At 41.4% G+C, this 27,239-nt stretch overlaps 1 protein-coding gene across 4 annotated transcripts in view; it reads right to left on the bottom strand.

Moving 5' to 3' along the window:
• Window positions 1-9,374: 9,374 nt before the first annotated feature.
• Window positions 9,375-27,239, bottom strand: part of UBE3A (ubiquitin protein ligase E3A) — a 36,810-nt gene continuing 18,945 nt past the window's right edge. For all 4 annotated transcript variants that reach the window (XM_033147537.1, XM_033147535.1, XM_033147536.1 and 1 more), the window contains 9 exons: window positions 26,279-26,589; window positions 23,972-25,224; window positions 16,334-16,478; window positions 15,177-15,382; window positions 13,760-13,924; window positions 12,576-12,731; window positions 12,413-12,486; window positions 11,329-11,472; window positions 9,375-10,873 (listed from right to left, as the gene is read on the bottom strand). In XM_033147537.1, the coding sequence (XP_033003428.1) occupies window positions 10,753-10,873; window positions 11,329-11,472; window positions 12,413-12,486; window positions 12,576-12,731; window positions 13,760-13,924; window positions 15,177-15,382; window positions 16,334-16,478; window positions 23,972-25,224; window positions 26,279-26,589 (2,575 nt within the window). In that variant the 3' untranslated portion in view covers window positions 9,375-10,752. The remainder of the gene's footprint in view (window positions 10,874-11,328; window positions 11,473-12,412; window positions 12,487-12,575; window positions 12,732-13,759; window positions 13,925-15,176; window positions 15,383-16,333; window positions 16,479-23,971; window positions 25,225-26,278; window positions 26,590-27,239) is intronic.

Below are 27,239 nucleotides of genomic sequence, written 5' to 3'. Positions count from 1 at the left end.
TAACACATACGGCTGGTCCAAAGAGGTAATCAGTGAAGAATGTTGTGGATGGCCTCTGCCCCCTTATTGCATTACCAACTGTCATCTTTAATCCTTCCTTTTCATGATCCAAGCTCTTTAAACCATCTGCAGTTTGAAGAAAATTGGACATTCCCACCACCTCCCAGTTTTGGTGCATCAGATTGGCTTTTCTTCCAAAATCCCTTGGTAGTTTTTTTCTTAAATGTATGACATTGACAAATAAACCATCAGTTCAGAACCCAACAGCTCTGGTTCCCTTATTTGGCTCTTTAGAACCAACATATAACGAGCAGAAAAATCGGATTCTTAAAGCTTCCGAGAAAGAGAGCTAATCTGGAGAATATTCACTGTTGATCCTCATGAATCCCAACGGGACTCTCAATAATTCAGGACAACTCAGAATCCTGCGTCCATTTCTGAACTCAGAAAGAATGGCTCAGGAACACACATGCTAAGAAGTCTTTTGGATATTACACTGGGCCCTGAAGCTAAGTGGCAACTCAAGAATAAATGCTACATATGGGAGAAAATGAGGAGGCAGGATACGGCAGCCGCTCTCAAATCATTCACATTTTCCCTTGCAAAACCAAGACTGAATCTGCCAGCTATGCTCGATTAGTTTGCCTTGCCTCTTGGCAATTCTTTTTGTGGTCCATTAGGCTAGGAATATAGGGTTCTACTTAGCAGACTTTCAGCTACTGAGACCACATCAGCCAGCTTTTCCGATCTTGTTAGGAATCCAAATAGACACAGTGCACTGCTGTGAACAACCTCTCCTACTGGTACTAGCAGGTCTACATTGGCATATTCCAAAGCAGCACAGCAATTTGCCTTTTCTTCATAGCCTATCAGATGTTTTTGACACTGACAATGAGAGGCAGATGGCAAGGCTTCTGAATTAAAACTCGCCCCCTTTAATATCCCTGTGCTGGTGAAACACTGGACGCATCATGGCAGAGTTTCCCCAAATTTGGCCCTCCAGCTGTTTTTGGACTACAGCTCCCATCATCCCTAGCTAGCAGGACCAGTGGTCAGGGATGATGGGAATTGTGGTCCAAAAACACGAAAAGTTTGGGAAACCCTGGTGCAGATGGAATGTAGTGCATATATGTCATTTGTCAGGGCACAAGGGCCATTGCTGAGTTTTCATCATCTGCACAGGGACTATGCTGCGCGAGTAATAGGAATATATAAGCAGGTGACTCAGCACTCAGGTGGGGGTTACGTTCTGGGCCCCCGCACGCATAAGCGAAAAGTGCATAGCTGGGGAACGCCCTCTAAACTCCTCTCTGCTCTCTCACCAATCCAGTTCAGAAATACTATAAAAAACCCACAACTAAAATGGAAGCTCTGGGGCTGGTGGGGAGAATGGAGGATGTGCAGGGAAGCAGCTGCTGTGCTACCCTGTGGCTGAGCAGGCTCAACAAGCCCTGTTGCACCTCCCGTCTCTTTTGACATCCTCTTTGGACTCCGGGGAGGGTCTCCTGCATGAGCCATGAGGACTCTGCAGCTCTCTCCTGTGATTTCTGTCTTGGAATGATTTGTTTCTCGGCGCTGTGCGTATATGCAGTCACGTATAAGTGGGGGACGCGCACGCACACACAAAATCAAATTGCAGCATTAAATTTTGGACACGTTCGATACTGAATAACAAAAACTTTGTGGGTTGTACCATGTCACGTAAAACTACCGGTACCTCTCTCTCTCTCTCTCTCTCTTCCCCTTGCAACTGCCCCAGACTGGCTCCCAAGCACCTTGTTGGAGGCAAACCAGCATATTTGTATTGTGGTTCCTTATTATTGCCTAATTCTCTTATCGTACAGAACTTCTTATCTGCCCCGAGCAAGTGCAATAGAAACAACTACATGTCACTTATCTGTTTCCTCTGACAATCCTTCCTCCACGGTGCATATTAGACTGGAAGCTACTCAGGAAAAGGGACCTCTCTGGAAAATGCTTTGTATGCTGATGGTGCCATATACAATTAATAAACTAACAGTATACAATAATAGCAACGATAACGTGGATGCCATTCTACAGTTGTTTATACGCAATGACTCTTTGTATTTTAAAAATCATTATTCTGCCTTTAGCATTCTGTTGTTCTTTGATTTTGTTTTCACGTATCACTAGCTGCCCTGAGATCAGTTGCACTTGCAGAACTATCACATGACTCGGGCCATTTACGCAACTGCCCCAGAGTGCCCTCTCCCATTTCGTATGGTCTGCTTGGCTCCCTGGTGTACCCCAGACCTCAGGGCAATGAAACAATGTGCTTGAATGCAAGTGGAGAAAAACTTCAGAGGAAGGCAATGGAACACAGGTGCATGCTCATAATCAAGGCTACTCAGTGGCAGTGAAGGTGGAAAAGGAGGTGCCATTTGCTGCCATCATTGCACCCTCATAGGTATCTAAAGCACCACCATATGCAGAGTGGTGATAGTGGAAAAATTCAGGGGAAATACTGTAGGTGCTTCAAATTAATATCCAGTTTCAGGGGTCGCCAGTGTGGTGCCATTGGGCCCGCAGAAGTTTTCACTGCCATCTACAGGGTCCTTTCCCTCTGCTGAAAGAAGTGATCTCTGATAGCCAATAGGAGGTACAGAGAACCTTTTTCCGCCTGAGGGAGGCACTTCCTTCTAGGCCATCTTCCAAGGGCCACACGCCAGTGGTCGGTGTGAGTGGAGGCAAAAGTGGGCGGAGCAATGCATGCAAATTTTACCTTTGTCCAGTAGGCTAGTTTCTACACGTATGCACACGTCCATGTCTAGCCTCCACCTGGATCAGTAAGAGGCATGGTCAGAGTTCAAGGGCACATCCCACAAGGGTGCGGGGAGATAAAGTTAAAGAGGTCTTTAGGTCTGAGGTTCCCAGCCTCTGGCCAACAGATAGGTTTGCCATATTTCAAGCAGTGAAAATCTAGACACAAACAAACTACTGACCTTTTTTTCCTTTTTGAAATTTGCTTTTCTGTTTAATCATATCGTCAATGCATGCTGTGTTACAGTCAAACACAAGATAATAAGAAAAAACAACTGAAATATAACACATAGGTATATGAGTAATAATCGTAATATAACTTATTCCTCCACTCTTATATACCTTGACTTTAACTCCCCTTCCACTCTTTCCCTGGTTTCCTATCTGATATCTTTTCAAACTGCGTTTTCTTACTAAATTGTTTTCATTACCATACCCTGAATTTTTTTCCCACTTATTTTCTTGTTATATTCCCCCCCCCAATATAATCTATATATAATGTCCAGTCTTCTTTTAGTTTCTTATCATCTTTATTTCTTAATCTGTTTGTCATGCTGGCGAGTTCTATATAATCTAATATTTTAAGCTGCCATTCTTCTCTTGATGGTAATACATCTGTTCTCTACTTTTGTGTTACCAGAGTTTGGGCCACTGTAGTCACATACATCCATAATGTAGAGTGATTTTTAGAGATTTCTGTTGTTATTATTCCCAGAAGGAAAAGCTTCTGGGTTTTTAGGAAATGTTCTTTTAAACATTTTCTCAAGTTCATTATAAACCATCTCCCAGAATTCTTTTATTATTCTGCAAGACCACCATTTTGGAGTCAATGTTATTGTTGACCTTTTAAAAGAAAATCCCCAAAGTTGCAGAAAATTCCCCAAGTAGTTTGTTTGTTTGTTTGTTTGTTGTTGTTGTTGTTGTTGTTGTTGTTATTATTATTTGCCAAAGTTGTTGAGGAAAAATGAGTTTTTCAAAACGTGTTTTGGTTATGTTGACAAAAATCCAGGACGAACGGTCGCTTTTCAGAAATCCCCCCCCCCACCAGATGTCACTTCCACCATTGAAATCCAGGTAATGTCCAGGAAAATCATGATTTATGGCAACCCTACACTAGAGTTAAACCAGAGCCTAGGGCATGTCGATCAGAAGGTCGGCGGTTTGAATCCCCGCGATGGGGGTGAGCTCCCGTTGCTCGGTCCCAGCTCCTGCCAACCTAGCAGTTCGAAAGCATATCAAAGTGCAAGTAGATAAATAGGTACTGCTCCGGCGGGAAGGTAAAATGGCATTTCTGTGCGCTGCTCTGGTTCGCCAGAAGCGGCTTAGTCATGCTGGCCACATGACCTGGAAGCTGTATGCCGGCTCCCTCAGCCAATAAAGCGAGATGAGCGCCACAACCCCAGAGTCGTTCACGACTGGACCTAATGGTCAGGGGTCCCTTTACCTTACAATAGAGCAGGTTGTGTGTGGTGCCCAGTTTCTCTGGTTTGCAAATGTGCCCACAGGTCTGAAAAGGTTGGCACCCTGTTTGACATGGTCTGACTGTGCTAACATCAACAAAATGGTTTCTGTTCACAAGGTATTTGACTTCCCTCCTCTGAGCGAGAAGACTCTAGTGTTTATAGAAACTGTAGCATTGTCCTGCAGGAAATATTTACTCAGCCTAAGGTGTCCATTCATGGGAAGAACCAAACTAATAAAGCTACCATCCACAGTGATTCCCATCTTTGAAAAGAAGGCTTTCATTTTTTGCTTCCTTAACAACGCCGATTAGGAACTCGATCTTATCAACAAACCCTTGATTGTTGGCGTCGCGCTTTAATACGTCTTGAGATTTAAGAACACCCTTGGAGTAAATTCAAAGGCTTCTTCCACACTCCCAGCAACAGAAAACCGCAAAAGGCTAAATATGATCTGCTGTGAAAAGGAGAAAAAGCAACCAGAAAAAAATTAAATCCAAGCACTTGTCTGGTTTCATATATAAAATTTCAACCTTCTCTTCCACAATGGTTGAAAGGCATAAGTTCAAAGATGGAGAGAAATTGCAGCTGGCTTTGTTTTGCAATGCCAAGGAGGAGATCCTGTTAAACAAGAAGCTTAGGATTTTGGAGTCCATGAAGAAGCAGGCAGAAACCTCCTTCACTCTTGATCAAAGAATCTTGTACAACAGATTCAGCCTCAAGCTCAGGAGGTCAGAAGTGGCTCATGCCAAGCTGCACAGCAACAGAGACCTTGCCAAACAGCTTTCCAGGAGCCTCTTTCCAAATCTGCATACAGTTGTGACGGATGGTAGCAAAAAGGCGGTGAGAGTTATATTGCAGAATGAGGAAGCCTCCAGGGCTGTTTCAGCTCCGTGCAGAATCCAGACTCATCTGTCTCCGGTCTCAGTTGCCAAGGATCAGAGCTGCCAAGACTTGCAAGGTAAGGAAGCAGAGATTAAGGATCCACAGAACTACCTTGGAGCTACTAAGGAAATCGATGCACAAAGAGGATACCGCAGGAAGGATACATCAGCTGCTAAAAAGGTTTCCATTTGCAATATGCAAACTGACTTAAGTGAGCCTATTGGCATTCTTGGATACAAAAGGCCCTTCACTGCTCATCATCAGAAACACGAGAGGCTGTCCAATGTGAATTACAGATATCAAGGGATTTCGGAGAGAACTTATTCACAGCTACAGCACCCACAAGCTGAGGCTACAGATCCTAACATGTCTTTGTGCCCTGAAGGACTTGTAAATAAAGGACTGAAGGAAGGCTTTCTGGAGCAAAAAAAAAGTAGTAAGGGGGAAAGAAATAAAAAATGGAGACCTAACTCCAGGAATCTTTTCTTGGGGTTGGACAACACACCACTGGGAAGATACTCCAGCATGGAAAATCATGTGGTGGTAAACAATCATGGCAGTTTGAATAACAAAGTCAAGCTTTTTGTCCAGAAGATCGGAGCTTTAAAAAAGGAAGAAGACTCTACTTTACAAGATTATTATTCTGAGCGACTGGTAGAAAATTTAGGGAGTCAGGTAAAACAGGATTTTCTATGGGATACTCAACAGGAGCAGGCAAAATGGAATCCAGTAGGTCCAGAAACCAATCACCGAAGCATTACAATAAAGAATTTGGACAGGGATTTTATGAGAAAGGAAAGTCCTTTAGAAATTCTGATATGGGAATATTATAATGAGATTATTACCAAAGAGAACCTCATTGAAAGAAAGTGGCTGAACAATAATCCTTATCAACTGATCATAAACTAAGGTTTGGCATTTTCAAGCAGCTCATCTTTCACCCCCCCCCCCCCTACAGTATTTAGCCCATATGATTTCAAGAGAAAGTATGTGCTGGTAACTGTTGCTTAAAACCAGAAACAGCCTTACCTGAAGAGATAGAATTTATCGGTACTTAATATTTCTAATTACATGCACTCCCAATACTTGCATGAAGTGCTCAGTGATCTACACTTATTCTGTTAGGCCCAATGTATCTTTTGACAGTTTGTCAAGGGGAGATAAATTTCAATCCCAGTGTAGAGATTGATAATACGAGCAAACATATGCGTATGAAGATCTGCTTAAGTAGGGTAATTTAATGTTATTGCAGAAAATACTTCAGTTGGGACTGGAGACCTACAAGCAACTTACAAATGGACAAATATGTCATGTCCTGATAATAAAATTCTTCCAAATAATTATCAAGATGTTTACAGTCTGAGTGATTAAATGTATTAGGATAAAGGTGATAGGTGGCATCAGATTTGGTTGTGCATCAGGATTTCCTTTCTCACCTCCCCTTGATAGACCCCCCAAGCCCCACTCAAGAATTGGCAGACCATATGGAACAGGTATCTGCAAGGGACAGAGGGTGGGGAAGTCCTGTTGTACAAGTAGAACTCCACTCATGCAATACTGGATATGACCCATTCTTCCACCAAAGGAGAGGAACTTTGACACATAGGCCAGAAAATCTCTTCCAACGTGCCACTTTTCCATAAAAGCCTCTTTTCCATAAAACCAAACTCTGTGTCTGTTGTTTTCTTTCCAAACTCAGTTGCTGAATCCACAGCTAGATTATATTGTGGAGGGAGGATGTGGCTCAAGTCTATCAGACTTTGTCACCTTTCAGAACCCACCTGGCAGAATCCAGAGCTCTTTTCCTGCTGCCACTGAGGTTGTTGCTATTTGTTGTATTAACGGTTGTGTCAGCTGCAGTATTTCTGCTGCCATTAATGCAGCAATATCAGGGAGAATGATGTCTTCCTTCTGGCCTTTACTTACACAGGTGGAAGCATCAAGGACTCCAATCCCAATTAATCCTTGTATTGGTTGTCTTCACCCTAGTTTATGCTAGAGCAACAAGCTAAAATGTGTTAACAGTCCTCTCCTGAGCCACCTGAGTGGAAATTGCTCCATCTTAGAAGGGCAGGTTCTTGGGTATGGGAGTTAAACAGACCAAAACACTTGATATGTCTAGGTACTTATTCTAAGAGAGAAAATCTAATAGAATTGGCTGCCCTAGATCCATCATTTTATCAAGTCACAATGTTGTCTAGAGAAATTGGATTTGCAACCTGGAATTCTACACAGAAAGCTCCCCACAGAAGGGAATCTCTCTGCCCCACTGTCAAGTGTTCATGTGAAGTTGCCTTACAACCAGGGATCGAGAACCTGCACCCCATCAGCCAAAAGTGGCCTGCCAGGCCTTTTTTGGGCATGCCATGGACTTCATTTGTGAACTCAAGCGAATGACAGGTGGGAAGCCTTACCGGACTTGTCAAATCTAACCCTGGGACCCAAAAAGGTGCTGCAGCCCTGCCTTACATCAGATCAGGATACAGTACAATGCACAGTAAGTCATAGGATTGTAGAGTTGGGACACCAAGAGTCATCTAGTCCAACCCCCTCCCCCCAGTATCAACTATCTTATAATTGGCAGGAACCCAGTTAGCAAGGCCACCACTGGGTAATATCTGGCTGGTGCTGATTTGGAACAGAGTCTCCTCAGTAGCAGCTCCCTTCTTATAGAATGCTTTCCCTGATGAGCTACTTTTATCTCCCTCATTAGTCACACCTGGGCAGAACTTTACAAAATCAATGTCTTTCCAGGTGTTTGATGGCTAAAATATATTGTTCCAAGATTGCCAGGGACTTGTTTAGCTGTGAGAATACAGGATTGTTTTAAAATTGTTTTTTAAAAGTTCATTTCTCTTTGCTACTTTGCTGCCCCTGGACTCCTTTGGTGGAAGGCCAGGACAGAAATTTAACGAACAGAAAGTAATGTTTATATGTAGTATTACAAATGACCATTTACTGTACACAGTCCTAGATAAAAAGCACAGTCCGCTATCTCTCATCAATGTGCTACTGATATACAGTATTGTATTCTTTAAAAAGGAGACACAGAAGCACAGTGGTACAATACCTTGGTAGTTTAATGGCTTGGCTCCCCCCCCAAAAAAATCGGCTCCTGAACGCCGCAAGACCAGGAGTGTTCCGGTTTGCAAAAGTTTTTCAGAAGTCGAGTGTCTGACGTGGCTTCCAATTGAGTGCAGGAAGCTTCTGCAGCCAATTGAAAGCCGCACCTTGGTTTTCGAACCACTTTGGGAGTCGTACAGACTCCCGGAACGGATTAAGTCAGAGAACCAAGGTACCACTGTACAGGTAAACAGGCTAGGTGCTCATGTTACAGAAACTATTGCTATACAAAAGAGACCCACAACAAAATGTTGCAGTGTATCCTCCCTCCTAACAGGAGTGCTCCTCTCCAGAGCTTTGTGGCATTGGAAGGAGGCCTAGTGTAAGAACTTAAAAACCAATTAAATGTAGAAGGTGCGTCAGCTACAACCCTCAACACGCATAATTGCAACACAGCGCTAGTCACGCTGAACAAATGGGACTTGCTTCTGAGTTGGCCTGCCTAACAGTACTGTTAAGAGGAAATAGATCAATACAACATCTAGTGCCTTCTTAGGAGTCCCCAGAAAAGCACATCATTTATCTATTAACATAGGAAATTGTTTCAGCCATCAGAATTTCATCCCTTCAGGTGCCTATTTTAAAAATGCTCATTAATTGAGGCATATATAAATAACCACATAAATTATATGCTTAGCTTCCCCCACCCCTTGCTCTCATCAATAAGATGAGTAAAAAGCCCCACTAATGTCAAGACACATTTGAGAGCGGTAAAGGCCGTCAGTTTCAAGCGAACTGTTAAGGACAGCTTTATACCAAAGGGAGTCAATATTAACATGGCAGTTTAAATCAAAGTCACTCCAACGATACCAGGGTTAACTTACGAAACTAAGAAAATCACTTTTCTTCTTTGTCACTGGACCATGGTGGAAAACATCACTGTTTTATTTAGCATTATTGGTACATAACAGTTGCCTGTATCTATTACTAAAAAATTTTTAATAAAATAATCCTGAAAGACACATTTTTTTTCTCCCTCAAATGAAATAATACCAATTCTGCACAAATCAAGCTGATTTGTTGTGTGTAGTAGTCAGGCATAGCAATCACCAAGGCACAAGCTCAGATCTGCACATCAGTTGTCACTTGCAGTTAAGACGAGGTATGCCAATTACATTGTCTTGGTTAAAAATGTACAGTCCCTTTATTTTATACTGTTACAGAGGAGATCACCAGCGTGCAGGGACAATCTGTAGAAAGGTAAGGGATCCGTCCCTCTGATGTAGGATGCAGACTTAAAACACTCCAAACCTATGGCATGTTATGTAAGAGATGGAAGTGAGCTTAGGGTTTATTTCCGAGACATACAATGAATAACTGGGAGTATTACAATGCAAACTTGCCCTTAAGATGTTTAATTATTCCCCCACCATTGCTAAACTGGGGTGGGGGTGGGGAGGAGGTGAAGAATCCCTTGGCTGCACCACTGATCATACGACTTGAAAAAGGAACAACAATTCATTAAAATAACTTGCAGGGAAGACTGGATTGTCTATTTAAAATGTCAACATAATAGGCAATTAAAATTTCGTTTTAAGTGCACTTCACATGCTTTTGATTATAGACCCAACGTTCCAATTTCTCCAACAACACATTTCATCCTACTCTAATGCTGTTTGGCTGAAAATGCACTTTTCCCAGTAAACAACTTTAAAAAAGAAAAAGAAAAAAAAAAGAAAAGACAAAACCCAACCTAGCTATGTTTACGCTTTCATACAGCTAGAAACCTTTCTAATTAAAAACACTGTATGCTACAAGACAAGACATGTGAAAGACAACATATATATTGAAATGAGATTATTTTTTTTAATCGTTGTGCTGTGACTAAAGTAAAAGTTCTCAAGGCTGCAGTTAAACATTCCAAAGTTCTCCCTTCCATTTTTATTGAGTCTAAAGATTTTTCCACACATTTCTTTGGGGGCTAGAACAGCAGTCATTGCATCACACCATTTCGCTTTCCAAGACTTCAAGTTTCAAAAGCAAAACTGTCCAAAAAAGTATAAGTTCTTGATTTTTGATTTGATTAAACTGGGATGAAAAAATGTAGCACATACTTAAAAAGGTTACACAATCTACAAATGATGGCAATATTTTTCCTCGGGAGAGTACAGTTTCGTTTTCTTGTAAATACTCAAAAAAGGAAAAAAAGAAAAAGAAAAAGGCTCAACTTCAAGCAGTAATAAACACAAGCAAAAGTGATTTAACCCTTTAAAATAAATATTCAGGAAAACCTCTCTGTACATACAAGTGAAAGAATATGTAACACTTTCACGCTAAAAGAAAAATAATTTGTTCATAGAAGCAGCTGAAATCTGCTGTTCCAGCCCAATGTCCCCAAGTGAAGAAGGGGGCACAAACACGAGTGACTACTGTAGCTTTCTATATCTTATGGCCTTTTGTGGGGTGTGGGGGGGGTTGGGGGTTATTTTATTTATTTATTTTGGACAGGGACACCATCACCACCAAATCTTTTAAATCCCTTTTGTTATTTTATTTATTTTCGTTACAGCATGCCAAATCCTTTGGCATATGTGATGGCCTTCAACAATCTCTCTTTAAGTTTTTCTTTGCTGGAGTACTCTGGAAGCAAAAGGACATTAAAGCATGTGTGAGACGTCGGTAACCTGCGGAGAAAGGGAAGAAGAGAAAACGATCAGGGAGAGCAGAACACAAAACGCACAAGTCATTACTGTCGCTTTTCTCAAATCAACAACTAGTACAGCCACGCCTCGGAAATCGAATAGAATCTGTGCCAGAAGTCCGTTTGACTTCCAAAACGTTCGGAGACCAAAGTGCAGATTCCGATTGGCTGCAGGATGCTCCTGCAGCCAATCGAAAGCCACATAGGACATTCGGGTTCCAAAGAACCTTCACAAACCGGTACACTCACTTCCGGGTTTTCGGCATTCGGGAGCCAAAACGTTTGACTCGCAAGACTTCCGAGGTATGACTGTAGCGGGGACCGAGGGGGAACTCACTCAGAAAGAGGCTTAAAATGTATTTATTTATTTTTACATTTGCAGCATGATACACTTACATTTCTGAGTTTTAAAGTAAGATTTACGTCAAACGAGTTTACCTTTCTGTGTCGGGGCCATTTTTGGCTATAATCATCTTTAGTTTTCCGAGTCCTCCTACTGGGGCTCTGTCTGTGCCTGTTGTAAACTGGAGGAATAGTCTTTTTTGCTCGTCTGTAAATGAATGGACTATTTCCCAAAATTCTCTGTTGAAGCAAAAATGAAAATAAATAAATAAATATTCTGGGCAGAGCAAAAGGTCTTGTGCTGCTTATTATCTTACCCTTAACCTTGGAAGTAGCAAATGCAAGCGTACTGTATCAATATATTGTTTTCAGGTGTTTTCAAATGCACAAATACTATATAAAGAGACACACATATATCTCAATCCAGTAGGGGAATATGGTGCTTCTGAATGTATATTCCTAGGTGACTGAAGAACTGCATTCACATTTCCTCAAATGCCTACAGACTTCTACCCAGCTGCAGTGGTCTGTTTTAGGGCTTTAGATGGGGATGAGGACAGTGGATGGCAGTCTACCTTCTCATTTCCCACACTGCCTAAGTTACCTAACACTCCCCATTTCTCATTACTATCCTCAGCTGTTGAGAGCGCTAGCATGCGCACACTAACACGTGACACAAAATTTGAGAATGGGAAAACTGGTGGGTCCTCCACTGTTTTTGGCAAGTACAAAACTTTTCCAAATAGCCATGGTGATTACAGAACAGAAGTTGCTACTATATGACCGAGGCTCTAGGAAAAGCTATTTAGGGAAGCCCAGAAAGTTCAAAGACCATTATCAGGCGAACAAGGATCTAATCCATGCAACATAGGGCCTGAAAACTGGGAGGGGACAATAATTTTTTTTTTTGGGGGGGGGAGCATCTCCTCTCCTTTGCTACTGTTGGAAGTCATCCTTCTACATGCGATTTTTTCATCTATGTACAAGACATCAGATCTTCTGGTTTAACCACAGAATGGACAAGAAAAAAAGATCTAGCATATTTTAAAAATGGAAGCCTTAAACATATCTCTTTTTTGTTTTTTAAACTGTGCATTATCTGGTAATTTAGCTATTCACACCACTTGCTAACAGGCAGAGTTTTCTCCATTCACCCACAGAAAAAACTTAAACCGCCTACCTAATAATTAGAGAGTCTCTGGTATAGCCGCCATCATACTCTGTAGTTTCTTCTAGAGCTTGAAAGTCTAGATTCTATAAATACAAGACATCGTATCACCACCTCAGACTAGATATTCAGCAGAGAGCAATTTATTGTCTTTTGCACGTTTCAGGTGCCTTACCCTACTTCCGCAAATGAGCAATTCAATCTCTTCGGGTCTAAATAAATATTTTAGGGGAGATTCGTTGGTTACCATGTGGAATCCTCTTCGAAAGGCCTTAAACTGCTTCTCTACTGATTTGTTGAGAATGTAATCAGAATACAGATTCACAAATTCCTGTTTAATAAAAAGACAAATAATGCAAGGTTCCCTTAGTAGTCAAGTGTGAATCTTTGTTTCAACTAACAAGTGGCTACAGGTGATAAATAGAAAGAACTGCTGCCCAAAATCAGAACAGACTTTCCCCTATTAAATAAATAGTGGTTTCAAAGCACATCAATCTTCATATGAGATTAGTTAACTTATATTTAAATCATTCGGGCTGCTAATAATTTTGAGCTTTCCCCAAATAAATCATTTCTTTTCACTCCATCCACGAAATCAAGTGGTTTACAAAACAAGCCACAGACAATGTTTCACATCATCATCTACTTCTAATAAATGTATTTAAAAATGTAATAAATAACAACAATAACAACAATTTATACCCCGCCTATCTTGCTGCATTTCCCCAGCCACTCTGGGCAGCTTCCAGCAGAATATAAAACCATAATAAAACATCAAACGTTAAAAACTTCTCAATACAGGGCTGCCTTCAGATGTCTTCTAAAAATTGCGCAGTTCTTTATCTCCTTGACATCTGATGGGAGGGTATTCCACGGGGAGGGCAGTACCGCAAGAATTTCTCCCAAAATCACTTCTCAAAATCATATTTTATCAGAATCCCCTTCTCAGTGGTTCATCCTATACTCCCTCTCTCATTATCTTCTGCTAGCAGGCAGAGATGCTTTCATTCATATAGCCTTTTGGCCTTACAAGTTGACTTGTTATGGCAATTATAAGTCTGCTGAAATTAGTTGAACTGGTGGCATTTCTATCAGTTTTGTTGATATGTTTCACTCCATTTATTTTCACGTTTTTGATTTATTTTGCTTTGTATTTTATTGCTGTTAATCACATTGAGCACTATTTGTTGTCATACAAATTTAGCAAATGAGAAAATACAACTTTCTGACAGCCTCAGCAGAGATCATGCAAATGAGCTTAATTTATATAAACACATGCAAGGTGTGTTTCTATCTGTTCTCCTGGAATATTGATCAAGTAATCACTCCGCAACTGGTGGCATTGCCCATTCAAATTACCTTTCTGTTTTCATTTGTAATAGGGATTTTATCTCCATTTTCCTTTAAATCGTGCATCATTGGATTACCAAAGAGATCCGTATGAGATATCTGGAAGGTTATCATCATATCATCTTCCACGCTTCCCTCATACTGCAACAAGTCTCTTAAGCTTTGATAGAGAACCTAAAATGAAATAAGACATATTTCATAAGGCTTTAAAGCCCCAGCAACAGACGTGGTAATTATGCAGCATGCCTGAACATTATGGGTCAAACTGTATGTTTTTACTTACACACATGTCAGTTTCCAGATTTAAATGAAAAACAGCTATAGGATACTGTGAATCATATCACAGCAACTGTGGAGGAGGAGAGAGCTCTTTAGTCCTTTATTCAAAGGCTATTTTTCCTATAAAAATCACCTTCATGTGCTGCTTTTCCACAGGCAGGGAAGAGATCCCCACATCCCGGTAGGTGGAAAAGCAGCAAGGGGAGGACAATTTTGAATGGAAAAAGCCTTTTACAACTCCTTGCCTACTCTTCTGATCAAGGTTGCAGCCTCCCAAGGCTGCCTTTCATTAAAAAAAATGCACACATTAAGATACTCTTTCAGGCAAGTGTGTGTCTTTTTTGTGGTAACCAAAGCTTAACAATGGCTATAAGTGGAGTCTGATAAAGAGCAGGTGGAGGGGGGGGGGGAAACACACCTCCTTTTGCATTTGGAGAAGTTGTCCTATTTTTACCATCCATAATTTCCAATAGATTTTCAACTAAAGGAAACTTTGGAATAGATGCAAGTTTCTGTTTTGGAATGAAATAACATTGAGAGCATCACTGGCATCATTTGCTTTCACAACTACATTGTGAACTTTCAGAAAGCTAGTTTCGAAACTGTTGTGATCGTCCATATAACTCAGCTGCAAATGTGGCTTGCCGCCACCCTATGCTCAGCTGCTTAGATAAGACAAACAGGTGAAGTGACCCAGTCGCCCTCCCTTCCACTCACACTCTCCCCTCTTCTCCAATACTGGCAAAGCACATTTGTGTTGACAGTACAGGTCTCTTGACACTGCACATTGTGCTGCCTTTTCCTTGAGCACCTGACATCATGTTCTGTATATTTAACAGGTCACTAGAAGTGTTGCAAAATGCTGACTTTTCTAAAATGCCCATTAAGCAAACTTTCACAGGACTAAGAGATGGTGTAGATGTGTAGCGAAGCAGCAAACAGTGGGAGCCATGAAGTTACCAGTTTAAACATTGCCTCTGTCATGAACTACTAAGCAAGCAACACTCTCAACTTTGGTCCCTATTATGCAATTTTGAGACAATGGCTACTGATGCTTCATGCAAGAGAACACTCAGAGAGTGTCACACTGCCAACAACAACAACTCAGAATGTAAGTACATATTTCCAAACGTAATTATCAACTTACAGGGTGAGAGTCTGCCAGGTCACGGAAAGTTCCTTTTTTGCCCATTAGTTTCCTGTAGACAACCATTGGGAAATGGACGTCCAGAATACAGTTATTGTAAATGGCCAGACCCAGCACAATTCCAATCAGTGTAAACTGTCCCTCAGTTTCAAAAGACGATGGATTAAACCAAAACAATTTTGTAGACTCGTCGTAAGTGAACATTCCTATAAAAAAGCATGTCAAAATTAAGACTAAGGAACTGAATAGCAATAATTTTTTTAAAAAGAAAAAACATGAAAGCTTAATTATTTTTATTATCATTACTTAAATAAATTTGTATACCTGAAGAATTCAGGGCGGTTCACAACATAATATAAAAAAAACAAAAAATACATAATAAAAACAAGAACCAACCAATCAATAATTTCCCCTCCCAGAACACATTTAAAAGGGCATCGGATGTCAATAAGTGAAAGGCCTGGTAGAAGAACATTTTCACCTGGCGCCTAAAGACATATAAACCCCAAGGGAGAGCATTCCACAAATGGGGAGCCATTGTAGAAAAGGCCTGTTTTCGTGTTGTCACCTTCTGGGCCTCTTGTGGAGGAGGCAGATGTAGAAATCCACCTGTTATTTAGTCACAGCTTAGTTCATAGCTTGATCCGGACTTGATTCAAAAGTCCCCATGTATAATAAAGTTACCATAATATCCCAAAATCCACTGGAACAGTGTGTGTGTGTGTGTGTGTGTGTGTGTGTGAGAGAGAGAGAGAGAGAGAGAGAGAGAGAGAGAGAGAGAGAGAGGGAGGGAGGGAGAGAAATGAACGCTTGAACATTTCATGACACACACACTAGCTGCACAAGAGCAGCTAACATTTTAGGGAGAAGGCAGCTAGCTACAGCTGGCTTCTGGTGGGCAGGTGAGCACTCAAAACCAAGGCACACTTGGATGTGAAAATGGTGTACCATACCCTAGAAGGGCTGTAACATGATTTTGCTGACTTGTCACAAGATTGTGTCCAAAGCTGGGGTACACAAGCTACAAGTAAAAACTAAACAACAAAAAACCCTAGAAAGATGGGTTTTCATATGGCTCAGGAAAGGGTAGATAACTGTTAATAAGACGAGACACAAACCATCTTGCATATTAAATAAATACAAAGTTAATTACGTACCAATATCTGGGTTGAAGATTTCCTCTACAACTAGCTGGAAAAACTCTTTGGAAACTCCTCCTTCATCAACCCCTTGTTCTCCTTCAAATTCCACATACAATTGTTTTTTCAAATCTGCTGGATTTTCCATGGCAATCATTTCTAACTATTGAATAAGAAACAAAACGTTCCTTTAGTACGTCCTATTTTATAGGTCACCATGCCGTGGATATACCTCCCTCCCTTGGCTGCTTCACCACAACATGCACAAGCAAAAACGAAAGCTGCTAATTTATCTTAGAAATATATTTTAACTGACGTAAGGAATAGCGAGACTCATAAAATGAAGCAGTTTGTTACAAGTGATTCAGGGTAACGGTCACAATAAATACTTGTCATAGAAAATATTTATAGTTGGTTATACAGAACAGCAGGGGACATAATGAGGTTCACAGTGAGGGGGGTGGACAATGTGACTCACTTTGGGCTCAATCCCATTGTGGTGTCTAAGGAAAAAAAATAAGGGGATGAAATTGACTAGGAAGGCCTGCAAGCACTGTGCACATCCCTGGAGAATGTTTTGGATGGCTCTGCTAGACCAGGATGGAGGAATATAACAACAACAAAAAACAATAATAATAATTTATTATTTCTACCTCGCCCATCTGGCTGGGTTTCCCCAGCCACTCTGGGTGGCTTCCAACAAAAGATTAAAAATACATTAAAACATCAGTCATTAAATACTTCCCTAAACAGGGAAAGGTAAGAAAAAGAGGAAACAGGGTTCCCAAAGTGCTCTTGGAACTATCCCCAAGGGTAGGAACCATTCTCCCTCTAGTTGCTGCTTCAGAATTTGACCTTTTGGCTCAGAGTTCAAGGGGATTACTGTCATCTTCAATGACTAGAACCCTTCCTGCAGCAATAGCCGAGGATGACTCTCCTACTGTCTCAAAGCCTTGCACAAATCCTACAGAGATCTCTCCTCTCCTCCCCAATTCTTTCCTTTAGGATGCACAAGTTTTAGCTTTTAGATTCAAACTTAAAAATAGCCCACAGGATCTTACGAGTACATCTTACAAGTTCATATTCTGCATAAGCCTTAAAAGGAACCTTGAAGACAGACATGACAGTATCTGCAAAGGATCAGAAGCCACGATCTATACAGTGGCTTGAATCCTTAGACAAAGAACTTCACAGAATAAATGCTTCTCATTCCCTCCACCCCAGCTGCTTATCGCACAATCTTCTGCAGCCCTCCCACACATCCCTCTAGAGAGGCATTTTGGGTTGCATAAGTGTCCATAGGGGAAGAAAAATGTTTCTTCTGCAAGATTCCTTAAGATACCTTGATTTCTATTCTAGAATTGTAGAGTTGGAAGGGACCACGAGGGTCATCTAGTCCAACCCCCTGCAATGCAGGAATCTTCTGCCAACCTGGGACTCATGGAGATGAAGTCTCATGTGCTACTGATGGTAAGTTAACCAGTACCGAATTTTTTCGTGTATCAGACTAGGTTCCCCCCTAAAAAATAATGTCAAAAATTAGGGGGCATCTTATATTCTGGGCCATCTTCCATTTTCTTAAATCTGAGTCCCCCAAAATAGGGGGTGTCTTATACAAGGGGGCATCTTATAGCCGGAAAAAATACGGTAAACATTTAAAATCCAATCCAGCTGTAAAAGGAAGGAGTAGACCAGGGTGCTTGCTGGTTTGTTAGATAGCTGCTGCTCCATGTGTCATTGATTAAGCTGAGCACTGTGTGCAGGTGAGAGTGAACTAACTGAATTGGTCTGAATTGGCATCTCTGTTGAGCACAGGAAGGCAACACATGAGGCTCAAGGTGGCTTCTTCATGTGGCACTAAACTATGGTTTAGCATGTGTGAGCAACATTCTGTAGAGTTGGGGCACATTTAATACAACTCATGCCCATATTTTTGCATTTATCCCAGTTTCTTGGAATTTTTCTTCTGCGCCACTAGATTGGATATTTATATGTAGCCTTCAAAGTAGAAGGCTTAAAATATCTATTAGTACAACAAGGCCTACTGAATCTGAACTGACACCGTTAACACTTCAATATGATTCAAATGGTTTGCATTTGTTTTGGCAAATAGATTGAAAAAAAATCTAAAATATTTTATTCATTATGATCAATCTGGATTCCTATTAGAAATGTATTGAATATTATAGAATACCTGGAAATGAGAAATGAGAAAAAAGCAGCATTGATGTTTATAGATGCAGAAAAAGCATTTGATAATGTTTCTTGAAGCTTCATGAGGAAAGTGATGGAGGAAATGGGATTTGGATGGACCACTAAGATTATCAAGGGAAAGTTCTCTCTTTATTTACTGCCCAGTTTCTCATTGCTAAGTTTTCTGAAGCCTTACAGGGGAAAGAACGGTAGAGAATGATCTTCTGACCCTCATGGGACGCAATTAATGCCATTACTGGGTTAACACAAACTTTCTTGACTCCTCTAAGAAGAAAATGTAACACATAAGATGTGTACCATCATTGAAATTGGGGCAACGTTTTACTCTTTTAGTATGAAAAGGTATCTCATTTAATCCAGCCACTTGGAACAGTCATTAAATCACATACTGAGAATATGATTGGAGCAATTAAATATAAAAAGGTGATAAAGAACTTTGCTTTACGAGTAGACATTTTTACTGACACGAGATATGCAAGAAGAGTTTTATGGAGTGAAACTGTATGCAAATCAATCAGTTAGGCAAAATGTTTCAACCGACAATGGCCTTGTTCTCACATCCCAGCAAACCAGTTAATGGTTTATGGCAGGGGTTTTCAACCTTTTTGAGTCCTCAGCTCCCTTGACATTCTTTCTGCAGCATCCCTGTGGGGCTCAGGAGCCCAGTTATTGCCTGCAGAGCTGGCAGCCTCTCACCTTTTTTTGAACACCCTCCCATGTGGAGTGTTCCTTCAGCCTCCTCTTCTCTCCTTCAGTCCTCCGGGCAGTTGCTGCAGCTGTCCCTGGTCTCTGAGCTGCCCCCTCCCCGCCCCAAATTAAGGTGCCTCCCAGAGACACCATTCGCCTGGGAAGCTGCAACAAACAGCTGTGCACATCTTTGGGAGGCAGGGACTCGAGAAGGCATCAGAGGGAGGGAGGGAAGGACAGACGCCAGTGTTGCCCATGGCACTCCTGACCATCATTTAAGGCACCCCAGGGTGCCACGGCACAGTGGTAGAAAACCACTGGTTTATTGTGCTTCTCTGCAGCTTATGCTGGGAGGAAACAAAACTGAACCACTGCCTTAGTGTTACATTTAAAGCAAGGATTGTAATTTGTTTCACTCCCTAACCAGGATGTGTAGCCAAGGTTTGTTTTTGTCTTAAAGTAGCTTGTTGGGAGCAAAACAGTCCATGCCTCCTGGTTTTGACAAAATGCGAAGTCACAAATCCTGGTTTATATCCTCTGTGCGCCAGCAGGCAAGAGTCATATTGTCCAGATATGCACATTCATACCAAACTATTACCTACAGTTTCCAAAGACATGTGAATTGGGCTAATATTTTCTACATCAGGGAAGAGGAACCTTCAGATCATGGGCAAAACAAGGCCCACAAGGCAATTTCCCCATCTGCCCCACACCTTACATCATATGACATCAGGTGAAGGGCAGGAAAGTCACAGCTACACAAAAGCAACCGGGAATCTTAGATTGCACCCCCAATTCTTCTTCTGCAAATGGGGCTTGCATCCAGAGGCTTTTAAATTTGGTACCAAATGCAAGCACTTGCGAGCTCCCGATCAGAGCTCCTGAATGGAGCCAATCCCTGTCAAATGCAAGCCACACTTTCATCAGGAGTCTTTGCAGCCTTGGCTTGAATCTAAGCCATGACTGCAAAGAAACACCTGGGAGAGCACTTAGAAGTGTCAAATTACTTGACATAAGATGTTTAGTGGAGAACCTGCCAGTTCCCACTCCCTTGAGCTGCAAGTTTTAAGTCAATCTTCACTAACCTGGTGCCATCCACCTAAAAGGCACCAGGTTGCCAAAGGCTGCTTTCATTGAACATCTGTTTTGAATCTATAGTTTAGAGAAAGGTTACTCTGTGATGGTTACAAGGCCTTGCAGAACAGAAGCAAATTAGTTATTTCTTAAATATATATAAAACCAAATTTTCAAACAGATATTAGACTGAGTCTGACCATGAATGCACAAGAATTAAAAGTTTATAAGGACACTTTGCCAGCACTCAGAGTAGAAAACTAACTGCCCGGTAATTAGGAAAGTTTATTATTTCAGGTGTAGTAAGGTACATGATACATACTTGACAATTTAACGGTGGTACTCAAGTCACAATGTAAATGTGTTGTACATAAAAAGGAAAGGCTAACAAAAGGCAGCCAATATCCAAGGCCAAGGAAAAATTTACTTGCAGAACAGGAATAGGATTTCTGGTACTATAAATCCAACTGCACTGCTGAGCAAATGAAAAACAGAAAGACACCTAGCTTAGAATAGAGCTGAGTCAAACTAGATAAACACACACATTAAATATAGCAGCCTTAAACTGGGTTTTATAGAACACAATGTTCCATTTTATTTGCAGGATCAATGTAAACAGGTTCTGGCGAGAATTCTGTCCTAAGAGTTTGGAAACTTACTAAGTGAATTATAGATTTGCAAGAGCTGAATGTCAGCTGTAATGCAGCTTTCTCCTGCAGCTACACTGGATCAGGGCATGTGCACCCCCACCACTGTGGAATAGAATGCTGGAATCAAAACAAGTTGTGACCAAGGTTATCCTTTCAGTCACTGGCAATCACTTAGATGCTAAAGCGCAATTGCAGGATCGTTGCCATGGCAAATACAAGTTTTACTGCAATTTCAAATTCTCTGACTGCCAGTAAAAAAACCTCAGTTCTGGGATGTGTGTAGGGATGCAGTGTGCAGGTGTGTGGAGTGGCCACAACCACTGCAGGCATGGAGGATTGGCCAAGGATCAACACATCCCTTGGACGGAAAAAAGCTTGCATTCCTGATGCAGCACTTCCTACCAATACTTCTGGAATTCAACCACCAAAGAGGGATCAAATTATCCCACTCACAGGGGCATACGAAGGAACCTTTTCACTCTTAATGAAATAGCACATGCAACAAATTTAGAATCTCAAACTTTCAGACCAGTGCAAAGCTAGATTCGTGTTTTCCCCTCACACGCATGAAAAATTATCTGAGATAAACAGCAGCTGGCTTCCTCAGCTTCAGTCAGGATTCTCCTGACAACACCAAAGTCTTCAAACCAACCCAAAGCTTTGCACTAGTTATGACCTGATCAAGTTAGCAGATCTAAATAAGGAGAATGTTAGCGTTTTTGATGTCTGCTGAAAATGTTTTCTCCCAAGCCGTTTCAAATTAGTCTATTTCTGTAGTTTTGAGTCGTGATGCTTTTATGATTTAATACTGTTTTATTATCTATGTTTTATATTCTATTTCTATGCAGCAAAATAAATATAACCTAGTTTAAATAAAGTCAAGTCAAATGAATGTAATTAGAAGGCAGTGGGTTGCATCCGGTGTGAGTGGAAGACCACTTGCACAATGCAACTTCCTCTCCCCTGTACACCCTTCAAAATATTTCCTATAGGGTCTACCAGTGGGGGGCTGCAGAAGAGAAGAGGAAAGCTCTGTTTCACTAGTGGAACAGGACCACTTGATACTACTCAATGTTAATGCAACTGCACATTATTCTTACACGTTAGAGGCTAGCATCAGCACCAGAATTGCAGTGAAACTCTTTAACCTAAGTGACACAGGTCTCGGGAGACTTGATTCACGACTCCTTCCCCTATCAGGGACTGCTCATCTTTCCTATCACAAACTGAAGAAGCTGCATTCTAGGAAAAATGCACAAACCATATTTTCTATTCCTCTAACTAAACTCAAGAGATCACTGCTGGAAAGCTACTGTGAAACTTTAGTAACCTACACAACAGAGATGCAAAGTTCAGTACAGTACTCCATGAAGCTTTTGTTCCCCAGATGTCAGGGTGTTAACCCAAGACATGTGTTCAGACAACTACAAAGTTGCTTACTAACACCTCTTGGTGCTATGTAGACCACTGGTTTGAAGACTTAGCTTTATTAAGACTGAATGGGAGATTTTTAATGGTTCCAGTTCCGGATTTGTGAAGGGCAGGTTGAGCTTCAAACAGTTAAGATGAACCACAGAAAGGCTTGCGATGAAGGGGCTAGGGGGTTTATACCACCAGTTCCGTGGGCAAATTGCCTCTTCTCTACAAGAAAGAAAATTCTGACTAAACATCAGGAAGAACTTTCTGACAGTTAAGAGATCTTTGACAGTGGAACGGTCTCCCTCGGTTGTGGACTCTCCTTCACTGGTGGTTTTTATGCAGAGGTTGGATGCCCATCTGTCATGGATGCTTTAGCTGAGATCCCTGCATTGCAGGGGGTTGGATAGGATGACCACTGGGGTCCCTTTCAACTCTACGATTCTATGATTCTACATGTGTATGCATGTTGTGGAGGTGGGAGATGTCTTTGGGAAGGAACAACAATCAGTTCACACACAGGGAGGGAAAGGCTTTAATAAGTTTTACAGAAGGTGGTGTTTTCATTTTTATCTTCTTACTTTTTAAATTGCGGGGGGGGGGGGGCACTTTCCAGCTGGCGGGCTGGATGCCTAGGTCCCCATAGCTCTGTGTGCCATTCTGAAAGGCAGGATGGGTGAAGTGCTTTATTTTGCTTGTGTCGTTTGAAATCAAACTGCACAGGTCAAGGCACAGTGCTTTGTAGGTGTGGATGACTCGGTGTGGATGACTCCGCTGATCGCCAGTGCTTGTGAAGCCCTCTGCCTTTACAGGGGCAAATGTGATTATCATCAGTGCTTGTATGGGAACATGGTTTTGCAAACAGCACCAGCTAGCTGAATTGACAGTGCCTGAAAATTCCCCTTTTGGCAGGGAGCTGAATCTTTTTACCTGCAACAAGGGTGTAGATGGTAGGTGTGGCTTGGTCAAAATGGCTTCACTGAACAAATAGGGAGGCCTACTGGGCTTAATTAGGCTCACATGTGGGAGTACCTGACTGCTGCTTTATATCACAAACTGTTTCATGTGACGATTGCCCATGAATGAGGCCAGATTATGGGGAAACTCTGAAACGGATAGTTAAATGAGTATTGCCAACCGATACACCCCATCAAATGCACACCTGAAATAAAGCTGTGTAATTTCCCCCCACCACTGTCACAACATGCAATGTACCATTATCTTTCCAAGAACCTCAAGTCTCTTTCTGAATGGTCATCTGTGGATAAAAGCCATAATGTGCCAAATCAAAATATTCTAGGAACATTTGTGCAGAGATTAAAATTCTAACCTGACGGCTTTTTGGTTTTAGCAAAAGAAAAGCCATACACGTTGTACGTAGGTTTGAATGTTTTTCCAGGAGTAATTCTGGGAACGATACGACACATACCTGTGTACATGGCAGGCCGCTCCTCCACACATCAGTCCCCCAAAGCAGCAGTAACCTCAACTAGTGCTTATAATACTTCAGACACCAGGAAACCTAAGTCGATAACATAGTAACAATCTTGCTTCTAGCTATTTTATTTTCAAACATGGGCAGTCAAACACCTTTTTACAGCAATACGCCACTTACCCGGACAAGAGCATCATCTATGATGTGATCCCGTCTCACTTTGAGCCGCAAATACGGATTTAACTGCTGTCCTTGAACTAAACTGTAGAGTACGGTGATGCGCCGTTCACTGTACATACGGATTCTGTTGTCATAATACAATCCCAGGTTTTTCGTGACAGCATTCAATATAAAGGGGCACGTCATAAAGGAGAATTTGTTTTCTGTTTCTACCTTGAAGAAGGTGTAATCTTTGTCCATTTCTAGAACGTCATTCAGTGGCTCATTGATAAACTCTTCAAAGGGGATAAGTGGTTTTCGGCAATCTATAGTTTTTACACCAAGTTCCGTTTCCAGTGGGTCTACTCGGGGTCCTTTTTTATTTCTTCTCTCCTCGCCCAGCAGTTCCTGAAGCGTTAGCTCGCTGGATTCTGGGATTGGCTCTTCATCTTCCTCCTCGTTGTGATCCGTGTCCACATCCCCTCCCACTACATTTGCATAGTAAACCATTTTTAAGCACTTTGAAGCAGCGACAATGGCATCGTCGTCATTCACTAAGTTGCGACTGTTGAACTCGTTGCTTATGACCTTGTAGGTTATAAGTTGCTGAAACGTTTCCATCATCCGTCGGATCTGGTCTGCGCTATACTTTGACCACAATCTGACCAGCTTCGCTTGAGCTGCGAGGGGTAGCTTACTCATTGCTTTGCAAAACAATGGCAGTGCCATTTCCAGGTACTCAGGACTGTGAAGATTACCATTTTCCATAACGATAATAAACAAGTTGAGATAGTTAGGATCCCGAGAGTACACATTATGGTAAGTCAAGTCACATTCCACATTGGGCGACAAGTACACAAGTGCATTTAAAAAGGCAGATTCTATTTTTTCGTTAGAAAGCAATTTATTGTAGACCCGTCTGACTGCATCAATGTCTACAGACACTTCTTCTGGCCCTAATTTTTGTAGGTTGTTATCCCCCTGTGTGGAATCGTCTGTTCTGGATGATGATGATGATGGTGCAACCGAATCTTCTTCCATGGCAGAAGAACAGGCAGCTTTTTCCTTTTCATCTTCATCCTTATCTTCATCCTTTCCTTGAAGAGATTTCAGTTCTTCCTTAGTATGCTGCTTGGCTTTTCGAAAGCTCTGTACCAAAGCTTCAGCGCTAGAAAATACTCTCCCGATGACACGGATTAAAGGTGAATAGTCCTCTTTTTCTCTACATAGCTCAAGGATTTCATAGACTTTGTCTTCTGTTAAGAATGTCACATCTACATTGTTAAACACAAAGCAGAAAACCTCTGTTGAACTTAGGTTAAAATCTATGTATTAAGCAGAAGGCATTAAGAGACCCACTACCGTGTTTCTCCTAAAATAAGACACCGTCTTATATTTTTTTCCCCTCAACAAAACACAGTATGGCTTATTTTCAGGGGATGTCTTATTTTAACCGCATCGCATCAGTACGCTGCATAGCCACGCCTCTCCAGGCTGTTTTAATGGGAGGTGCCGCATCACTATGGCTTATTTTCGGGGTATGGCTTATTTTCGGGGAACGGCTTATATTTCGCAAATGCATAGAAATCCTGCTATGGCTTATTTTATGGCCATGTCTTAATTTAGGAGAAACAGGGTATTTACCAACTTCAGCAGGCATACAACAACTCTGGCACTTTATGACAAAAGAAGACTGAATTAGAAACTAGGGCTGTGTTCATTCCCCTGGTCTCACACACTCCCCACTCTGCTTTGGCACAGCTGTTAAGGGGGAGCTGCAAAGCTTTCACTTTTAATTTCAATTAACCAGGTTAACACCATGTCAGAATTCTAAATGGTGGTTAATCTTAACCATGGCTTGTTGAAACAAGCCGCCTTATTGTATTTTATTTATTCAAATATTTATAGCCTGCCCTATACTGCTTGATCTCAGGGCAATGTAAGTAATTCATTTAAAACAAGGATTCATCAAATAAAAATAACGTACGTAAAATAAACCAACAGAACTCATCTTAAAATACAAAATGGAACACAGTATAAAGCAACAGATATGCCCGACTGAATAATCGGTTCTTAATCAGGCAACAAAGCAAGGTGCCTGTTTCTGAAGGGAGGGCACCAGCAAAGAAATGACCCTCTTCCCCATCTCCACATAATGTACGGCCTCCAAAACTGGGAGGAAAAGGAAAGCCTCACTGGCTACTCTTATTGCATGGGCAGGTTAGTATAGAGAGGTGCTCCTTCAAGTGCCTAGGTCTCCACTTGTTTAAGACTTACTGCTAACACCTTGAAACTGGACCTGAAGCATATTGGCAGCCAGTGCCTTACCTTTAAAGTCATCTCTTGGGCCTTGCATTTCCTTCTTGTTCATTTTTCTGTCAGTGCAGGAGTTGTTGTGGGCACCTTTGGAATTGTTTTCTAGGTAAGCTGAGCTTGTTCCTTTCTTGGAGGGATGAGGATCACAGAGTTTTGCATTAATCTTATAAAGCTCGAGGGCTTTAATGGCTGCTGCATTGTTATCCATACGGAGGAAAGTTGGACAGGAAGCACAAAATTCATTCGTGCAGGCTTCATTTCCACAGCCCTCAGTTAACTGATGGTAGTAGCGTTCTATTAGATGCTTTGCAGCTGCTCGCTTCCTGTACCAAACATCCAAACAGTAAGCACAAGGATTAGTATGGCTTTCATATACAAGCTCATTCAAATGGTCGGCAAAGCACAGATTAGTGAGGCTCTGAAGTAATCTCTCTCAATTTAAGAGATATTGCACATCAAGAGATCCTGAAATGCAAGATGCACCTGCATAATAATAATAATAATAATAATAATAATAATAGGTCTGATGCACAGTATAGTTTGTGAATGTGTAAACTAGTCTGCTGTTTCTTTAAAAAATGTAGATCATTGAAATCTGGAGCAAGACCCTCCCCAAGCTCAGCATTTCAATGTGATTACTTTCAACTGGAAAGATTTAAGTAACAGAACTTTCAAAAGTAGTTAATTAGGACAGGGTTATGGTCAGATCTGTCAACCTTCCTTTTTTTGCATTGGGAAACGGCCATAGCTGTCAACTTTCCCTTTTTTTGCAAAGGGAAACGGCAATGGAATAAGGGAATTTCCCACAAAAAAGGGAAAGTTGACAGCTATGGTTATGGTCAATACTTGTAATAGTTTGGTTCCCACAAATCATTCAGTTACAAGAATTACAAAGCTCCTCATATATATATACGCACTCCTCCTCATTATATTGAAATCGACAATAATGCAGAAATTTAGTATAGTAAGTGTA

Source organism: Lacerta agilis, chromosome 4 (genome assembly GCF_009819535.1).
Source record: "Lacerta agilis isolate rLacAgi1 chromosome 4, rLacAgi1.pri, whole genome shotgun sequence".
Classification (NCBI taxonomy): domain Eukaryota; kingdom Metazoa; phylum Chordata; class Lepidosauria; order Squamata; family Lacertidae; genus Lacerta; species Lacerta agilis.
The sequence above is the reverse complement of the archived record's forward strand: the minus strand, read 5'-3'. Positions and strand labels throughout refer to the sequence as shown.